Source organism: Octopus sinensis, linkage group LG1, assembly GCF_006345805.1.
Source record: "Octopus sinensis linkage group LG1, ASM634580v1, whole genome shotgun sequence".
NCBI lineage: Eukaryota > Metazoa > Mollusca > Cephalopoda > Octopoda > Octopodidae > Octopus > Octopus sinensis.
The window spans coordinates 58484035-58494034 of record NC_042997.1 but is presented as its reverse complement, the minus strand read 5'-3'; the positions used below and the strand labels follow the sequence as shown (position 1 = coordinate 58494034).

Here is a 10000-nt window from a genome sequence, read left to right as displayed (position 1 = left end):
GGTAACAAATAAAATAATTCTAAAACCATGCCAAAAGCACACATAGAAACGATATTATATATAGGGATGATATTAAAATACTATCACGAGTAGTAAGCGAATTATCAGACGTACAGACAAATTAATAAAATATATACATACACTGTTAGATGTGTACATATATATACACAAGGGTACTACATGAGTACTAAAGGAGAAATAAGCTATACTGAATCTATGAGCGAGATATAAGTAGTAGCAATACAGAATCGTAACATATAATTGCCAACCAATTGTAGCGCCCTATACGGGACAGTGCTACTGATGTTTATAGCCCCATGAAGACATGTCTTCCAACTGGCTAACGACACACATTGTATGTCCGATTAGTATTTGCGATGGGAGATCAACGCTCCCATCCCTAGCCTTACATGATACACACGGACTCGAGTTTCTGGGTGGTTACCCGTCCTCAGCTAGTGATGAAAACTCACTCCAGTTGCAAAATACTGTGTGCTTTTGCCAGTATATAGTATTTTGCGAGTGAAGTGAGTTTTCATCACTAGCTGGCGATTAACAGACGCTGAGGACGAGTAACCCCCCAGAAACCCGAGTCCGTGTGTATGAAGTAAGGCTAGAGATGGGAGCGATGACTTCCCCTCGCAAATACTAATCGGACACATGATATGTGTCGTTAGCCAGTTGGAAGAGATGTCTTCCTGGGGCTATAAACGTTAGTAGCACTGTCCCATATAGGGCGCCACAATTGGTTGGCAATTATATGTTACGATTCCGTATTGCTACTGTTTATATCTCGCTCAGAGATTTAATATAGCTTATTTCTCCTTTTTCGATATCAGCGATGGTTTGTCACTGAAAAAAGCATATAGTATTTTACGAGTGGAGTGAGTTTTCATCAATAGCTGGTGATTAACACACGCTGAGGACGGGTAACCACCCAGATACTCGAGTCCGTGTGTGTCACGTAAGGCCGGGGGTGGGAGCGATGTCCTCCCCTCGTAAATACTAATTGGACACAGAATGTGTGTCGTTAGCCGTATAGGACACCACACTTGGTTGGCAATTATTTGTTACGATATATATATATATATATATATATATATATATATATGTGCATATATATAGGCACAGATGTAAACATTAACAACACTGAATGAAGAAGAGTCCTCATAAATACTTATTGCGTTAATATTGCAATATACGTACATACACACTCAAACACACACACACACATAATAGGAATGTAGAAATTTGAAGGTAAATCTATGAACTATTACTAGTTTCAAATTTTGGCACAAGGCCAACAAAGTCAATTAGATTGACCTCAGTGCTCAACTGGTACTTATTTTACCGGTCCCGAAAGGATGAAAGGCAAAGCTCGACCTCAGCGGAATTTGAACTCAGAACGTAAAGACGGACGAAATGCCGCTAAGCATGCAAACGATTCAGCCAGTTCGCCGCCTTATCAATGATCTATTATTGCGAAATAATAATAACTCCATTAATTCACCTATGAAAATCAAGGCACCAATGTTATACCTATTTTATTCTTTCACCGATTTTATCGATTTTTATCCATAGTGTTTGTTGTCTCAAGTATTCGAGTTACTCAAGGCAAAATAGCTTTAGTTTGCCCATTTTCTGTTTGCACTATAAAAGATTTCTTTCAGAACCTTTCTTTAGTGATTTACCTTTAAAGAGGCTGCATCACATTCCTGGTTCACAAGGTCCTTCTGATATTATTTGTTTCAGATTTTACTCGTTAATATTCAGAACCATTTCTTATTGAAGCTTCTAAAGCTGAGAGCTAACTTAAAATAAAGTCAGCTTTTACCTTATTAACCCACTGGTTTGCTAATATTATCTTGGAAGCTAGTAAAACTACCGAGGTTGACTGCCGCATTCTTTCATTAATTTCATCATTTCGAACGTTTCTAAGGTTTAGGAACGAAGCTCTTCAATCAAAAACTATATTTCTATATCCATGAGATTTAGGCAAAGTAATCAGATTCGCATAGAGTAGCATCATTGTATTTGATGTTGACACTTGCACTGATAAAATGTGTTCTAAAGAATTTCCGCTTTAATCATATTCTTACATGCTTCAACCAGAAGTGATGGCTAATCTGGGGCACACCATTACTAAAGATGCTGCTACCTAAGTCAGCTATCAAAGTTCTAACTAGACTCGACGTTGTTTAACTTTGGTGATCGGATGAGAACTGGTGTCTTCAATGTGATATGGCTTTTTACAGTTGAACCACGTTACCATGCTTTCAGAAACATTTCTTAAAATAAATCGTTTTATAAGTATTTCGCTTAAATTGCTTCAGTAAAGAATACTCATTTTTAAAATTAGAAACAAAGCTTTCTCATTGAAATTTAACGCTTAATGTAAGAAAAATTATTCATAATTTGACTGCCTGTAAACCTTATTGATTCACTCTAAATTAAGATTGAATAGTAAGATAAACCAATAAGAGTAGATACGAACAGTATCCTATTATCTGAACATCTGAACAAAAAAGAGGATTCACTGGAAATCTAACTTTGACAATAGCACATACTTAATGCTTTCTATCCAGCCTACCGTATCTGCATGTATATATATATATATACATGTCTACACAAATACATATATATATATATATATAATTGTTGTATTAAAAATATAAATATATATAAAGATATATGTAAATATGTATAAGTATAAATATATAATGTATATGACAGTTTAAAAGTATGAAATTCATACATGGCTCCTTGGTGATTCTTCTATGGATTGCTACAGAAGAATCACCAAGGTGGCATATATGAATTTCAAGATCTCACCAAAATCAAAAGCAGTAATTTTTAATTTATATTTCAAACAAACACCATTTTCCAATATTAATTCATAATTTTTTTTAAAAACTACCATTCGTAAAATTAAACAAATTTCATATTTCATATTGCTGAAGAGAAGAAGAGCTGTCTATAAATACTTATCAATATAGGATTCCATTATTCTATATTATCTATGAACTATATGTGGAATACATGACAATAAAATGGATTTTACACATAAATATTATGGATTATTACAGAAGACTAACCAACGAAGTATATATGGATTTAAAGACTCTCATACTAAAATGTACTTTCAAAAATCAAAGGCAGTAATTTTTAATTTTTAATTTATACTTGAAACAAACACCATTTTATAGTATTACTTCAAATTAAAAAAAAAAATACCATTCGATATATTATGCAAAATTCAAATTTTATATCTCTGAAGAGCAGAAGAGTTGTCTATAAATGCTTATCAATATAGGATTTCATTATAGGGACTGCACTTCGGTGAAACGATCGTAAGATACTTTAAAAGCTTAATTCAAAACTTTTAAACTATCATATACATTATTTATTTATTCTTATACATATTTACATATTTTTTATATATTTATATTTTTAATAGAACAATTATTTTACACACATATATATCTTTCTGAAGAATTTTCTAATATTGATTTCCTGATATTAATAATAATACATTATTATATATATATATATATATATATATATATATAATATATATATATTATATATATATACGCACACACATATATATTTAAATATATATATATATAACTATATATAACTACATATATATATATATATATATATATATATATATATATTATGTGTGTGTGTGTGTGTGTGTACATATGTATGGTGTTGTATATTATATCCTTTATATCCCTGAAACAGTTTGAAATTTCACACTGCCTTGGCTTTGTTGTTTTATTTTACTTAACATATACATGACCAGCGTTAGACTCCTCACTCATACTATTATCGAACTGGGAGTCTAACAACGGTCCTTCCGTAGCACTTACATAGCTGTACCTACATTTTTGGTCTTCTGGATACCAAAACATCTCATGTGTGTTTACATATATATATATATAAATTTTTTTTTTGTTTGTTCCAGCTCAGAGCTGCGGCCATGCTGATGCACCGCCGTTTTGTGCTACACTGTTATTACGAAGAACCTCCTCTAATAAGTGGCACTTGGTGAAGAATGGAGTTTGATACAGCTACTCTCATTTGCACCTCTTGCCGTGAGGTAGGTTCATCTGGGACTCTCGACAGGAAGATGTCCAGCTTTGATTTAAAAACTGCTACATCTACTTTGTGCAAGTTCCTCAGACTCTTTGGGAGAATATTAAAAAGCTGTGGGCCCTTGAAACCCAGGCTGTTGCAGAAGCTGGTCCTGAAGCGTGATGGCATTGCTGGGATCTTTGGCACTATGCAGTGTCGTCCCGTTCTAGCATTGGTGTAGCTTACAATGCCAAAATTTGGCACAATTCCTTCCAGGATCTTCCAGACATATATTACTGCATACCTCTCCCGTCTTCTCTCTAGGGAGTAGAGTCTTAGCTGTTTCAACCTTTCCCAGTAGCTGAGCTGTTCCAAAGAGACGATCTTTGTGAATCTTCTCTGGATTGCTTCAAGGTCCGCTTTTAATTTTACACTGGTGGGTGACCATAGCTGTGAGCAGTAATCCAGGCGGCTGAGAACGGATGTCCGCCAGAGGACCATCATGGTTTCCTTATCTCTGGTTCTGAATGTTCTTAGGATCCATCCAGCCAGTCGTCTGCACTTTGTCGTCATCCTGGTAATGTGCACTTGGAAAGAGGTATCATCAATCATATCGATACCCAGGTCCCTCACAGACTTAGGCTCTGGGATTGAAATTTCCTGTGGACCGGTGTATCCTGTAAGTTTAATATTCAGTTTTGGATGCTGGTAGCGCAGGGCCTGGAATTTTTCAGCATTAAACTGCATATATTATCCTCAGCCTATATATATATATATATATATATATATATATATAGAGAGAGAGAGAGAGAGAGAGAGAGAGAGGAGAGAGATGTATATATATGTGAGAGATGTATATATATGTGTATATATATATGAGAATATATATATATATATATATATATATGCATATATATGTGTGTGTGATACATGTGTGTATATATACATACATATATATATAGCATAATTAAATCTCAGAATGAGATTGAAACAGTAATCGCTCCATAATGTAAAGTATAGAAGCCATCTTATCATGGCTAACTACATTGGGGAGGGGGTGTTACTGTAGCTTTATAGCCCCAAGAGGTCTTCTTCTCAAGCTGGCTTTAGACACAATATCTGTGTCCTTGGAGTATTTGCAAAGGGAGGCCATCCCTTCCTCGCAAGCCTGAGTGATACGCTCGAACTAGTTTCGGGATTGTTGTCCCTCGTCAACGGGCGGTAACCACCAGGTAGCGATGAAAGAGAAGACTCCTTTGCAAATAGATATAAGTTTTTCTAATGGCGTCTGCCACTGATGTCGAAAAACAAACAGTAAGCATAATTAAATCTCAGAATGAGATTGAAACAGTAATCGCTCGATAATGTAAAGTATAGAAGCCATCTTATCATGGCTAACCACATTGAGGAGGGGTGTTACTGTAGCTTTATAGCCCCAAGGACACAGATATTGTGTCTAAAGCCAGCTTGAGACGAAGATCTCTTAGGGCTATAAAGCTACAGTAACACTCCCCTCCCAAATGTGGTTAGCCATGATAAGATGGCTTCTATACTTTACATTATCGAGCGATTACTGTTTCAATCTCATTCTGAGATTTAATTATGCTTACTGTTCGTTTTTCGACATCAGTGGCAGACGCCATTAGAAAAACTTATATCTATTTGCAAAGGAGCCTTCTCTTTCATCGCTACCTGGTGGTTACCGCCCGTTGACGAGGGACAACAATCCCGAAACTAGTTCGAGCATATCACATATATATATGCAAATCTAGAACATCTCAGTACTACACATATATATACCTGAAAATTTGTAGAGATGAGCCACATTTGGAATTAAAAATGCAAATTCTTCGCTTTACCTTCAAACATTCAATTTTGGAGAGAATCCCTTGATGGCATGTGTGTGTGAGTTTGCTTGTTTGTGTGTGTGTGTGCGCGTATGTGCGCGCGCATGTGTGTGTGTTTGGGAACATCATGTTTAAACTGTGTAACTTCGATGCTTTGCATTGAAAAACAAAATCACGCCTCTTTCAATATCATGTTTTTTGCATTAGAGAACATTAGTATAACACTTACAAACTAGAAAAACAAAGCTCAGAACATCTCAATGCCACACACATACACCTGAATATTTACAGAGATGAGCATTAGGTTTCCGATATTTGAGTTATATTTAGAATACAAAATGTACTGTCTCTGCTTTTCTTTCTAACATTCAATTTTGAAGAGAATTTTTAGATGAAATGTAGTTCCATTGCTTTTTGATATTGCGGATCGTCCCGTGCACATTTGTAAAAGGGAAAATTTTCGAATTTTCCGTCGCTGCATATTTCCTGATGCTTACTTAATTGAATTTTGCGTAATTCCTCTTGTCGGATATGTTGCTTGTGGATTCTTGCACGTTGGCAGCGGGGATTATTTGTTTTGCCAATGTAATTTTCTTTGCACAAACAAAAACAAACACAATATTTTCTTCTAAGCAAAACCCCCAATAAACAAATGTTTTATATAAATGAACGAGCTATTTGTACATTCACAAAATTTTATTTGACAAGTTCGAGAAACGAACGAAAGCGATAATGAAGAAATAAAAAAGATTTATTTCCAAACTTCTGCCGACTTTTTTCGAAATATTCAATTTCTGTACGTCACACCTAACACTCTGCACATATATATATCTATATATATATATACATACAACATACATACATACATACATGTATATGTATATGTATATATATATGTATATATATATGTATATGTATCTATATGTATATGCATATATATGTATATGTGTGTAAATATATATATGTGTGTGTGTGTGTGTGTTTGGAAGAGAGAGAGAGATGTAATTTTTGATTTTGTTTCTATTATTCAGTTTCCAATGGCAGAAAAGAGAATCCACCAACTAATATTTGATCTCACTTCCTACGGAGTTGATTCTCTTGATGAGTCCTACACTCCCGGTTTCAGTTTAAAACTCTTCGGCAGTAATAGGCACCGTTACATGACTCTTGTGATACCGAAATGTGAGTCCAAGTGTGTGAAAGCTTTGCGTGTTATACTGGATCGCTCGGTAAGTAGTCACCATATATTCTCATGTACAGTGATGTCACAACCGACTCAATAATTTACACAAAAAAATGAGGGTGAGAAATTGGATATTAATTTAATTAACATCAATTTAACACCAGTGGTCTAGTATATTAAAATTCTGAAGGTTCAGTAAATTGTATTATATACGTATGAGGGGGATGACCACCATGTGGACAACCCTTATGCTAGAAGTAGATCCCGCTACGGTCTAACCCCCTAAGAAATATTCTCAAGAAAAATTTAGCAAACACCAAAACGTAAGCGAAGAAGACAAATGAAAAGTAACAAAATATAGATTTTTCACATACATGTTTCACTATTAACAGATTACGTAATTTGTCCGTAGATCCTCAGTGTGACCGTCTATACGAATATATTTGCAGAACAATATACGATGGCGTCCGCACGAGGTGGGATTTGTATATAGTTCTACCTATTATACGTGCGGTTATTTTCAAAAGTCCTCGTTTTGGCGCGCATATGTGTGTGTGTATATATATATATTATATATATATATATATATATATATATATATATATTATATATATACACATACACCCTTAGGATGGACTTCCGCATTGTCTCTACTTAACAAATTTGCTTACAAGTCTTTTGTCAGACTGAGACTACTAAGCCTTCACGATACACCTGCAATACTTAATGCCTGAATCTTATACTCCTTAATTCTTAAGACATTTAGGGGTCATGCCTTTTCTTACATTTCTTAACACAGAGCTTGCACAGAAAATCAAATAACAGATGTACAATAATACTCATATTCCTGTATCTGGTTTCGGCTCAATGCTACCTAGTTAATAAGCTCATAACATTTTATTTCAAACTTGACGAATATTTAATTACAAATCTGCGTCTCGCTATGAAGTTCGGCTTAATAATTATTCCACATTCCTCAGCTCAGATATTGAAAATTACTACCGGATTTGCTGGAAATGTTACTCGTGATTGACTCATGTTTAGTCAAGTAGAATATTCATTTCTATTCAACGCAATGTCTTGAAACTGTTCCTTTAAACTTTTATTATTTTGCGTTTCTTTAATAAACACAACCCGGAAACGAAAAAGAAAAATCTAATCATCGACTTCAATTTCATTCAAACTCGCCGTTCTGTCGACATAAAATTAGCTTGCATCATCATAAAAATCATTCTTGGCTTACAAAGAAGTAACCTAATTTGCATATCGGTTTTAGTTTCATATTTGTTCAACATGATTATAACATAGTACGAGCATTCAGTATACCTTGTGTAGGCTCTGACGTAGCTGTTCGGTTAAAACGTCTGCTTCGCAACCACATGGTTTCTGGTTCAGTTTCACTGAGCCTTAGACTACTGTAGCCTCGACCCGACAAATGTCTTGCGTGTAAGTGAATTTATTCAAGTATGATTATTCGGGAGTCCATCGTATAAGTACGTATGTGAGAGAGAGAGAGGGAGAAAGTCACAAGTGTATATGCACGTGTGTGTATGTGTATGTCTGTCGTGTGTGGGCGTGCATGTGTGTGTGCGCGTGAGCGCGTGTTCGTGTGTGTGTGTGCGTGTGTGTGTGTGTGTGCGTGTGTGTGTCCGTGTGTGTGTGCGTGTGTGTGTGTGTGTGTTGTGTTTTAAATATGCAAATCAAATATACCTTGGCATAGTTTTTAAATATATTTTTGTATGTTTATCGGTAAAGTGTATCTAATACATCCTGCAATTTTCTATCCTCATTGAAAATTTATTCCAGATGATGAGAAATATTTTCACAAAGTGTTTTAACACATTCCGGTTCGAAAATGAGACTAAACTTGCAGAATCTGAAGCACTGAAAAACATGAAATTTAGTCCAAGGCTCTTCGAAATAAAAATGTTCCAACGGCAGGAGAACGTGGCATATTTTTCTGACCCAGATATTTTTATTTTGGCTGAAGGTGACGCTGCTATGTGTTATAATTTCAGTACAGGTGAGATTTTATTCGCTAATTTTTTTGACAATTTTTGCTTTTTGCTTTTTTCGGTCTTTTTTTTTTTTTTTTTGTATGGTCCAGGTATGGTTATATGGTAAAGACTTCTTCACAACTACGTGTTTACTGGTTTTGATGTCACTCCGCATTGTGTTATTTAGTAGTCAAATATTGTTCAAAGCACGTGCATATATATGCATGCATTTACAATTTGAGTCGGAACAGAGTTGCCTGAAGTTTCACAGACATAAAAACAACATTTCTGATCGTTCGAATGTTTGCTTGTGAGTAAAAAGCTTTCACAACTTCAAGGTAGGGTTTATTGTTATTGGAATGGTGAGCTCATAGTTTTACTTTCCACAAGATTTTAGTACGCATGCTAGCCAGCGGTATGAAAATTTTTCTAAATTTTCTACCCTTATTATTTTCACAGTAAAATTTTCATAGTTTCGAAGCCTTTCAGGTACGCAGTAACCGAATGTAACCGCTTGCGCGTGAATTTGAAAGTTATAATGTATAAGTATGTAGCACATGTATTTTTGGTGCTATTTTTTGCATAAATATGCATTAATTTTAGCTCCCTCACTGAAAAAATACAGATGGCAAATTAATTTATTTGCACATTGATACAGAAACTTGAGTCTGAAAGTAAATACAAACATATGCTTTTATTCCCTTTGAAATTACTCTTCTTCGTGGTTTGGGTTTTAACTGCCATTTCTAGCATGTAAGGTGTTAAAGGTCACCTCTTTCGTGTATACATGTGTAGATTGTTTGTACACTATTATATATATACACACGCAATATCTATCTATATCTATCTATCTATCTTATACATATATATATATATATATATATATATAT

General features: G+C 34.8%; 1 protein-coding gene across 1 annotated transcript in view; it reads left to right on the top strand.

Moving 5' to 3' along the window:
• The window catches only part of LOC118767619, a 187474-nt gene that overhangs the window by 164804 nt on the left and 12670 nt on the right, over positions 1 to 10000 (top strand). The window contains exons 4-5 of the mRNA XM_036512656.1: positions 6962 to 7159; positions 8920 to 9136. Coding sequence (XP_036368549.1) covers positions 6962 to 7159; positions 8920 to 9136 — 415 coding nt within the window. The remainder of the gene's footprint in view (positions 1 to 6961; positions 7160 to 8919; positions 9137 to 10000) is intronic.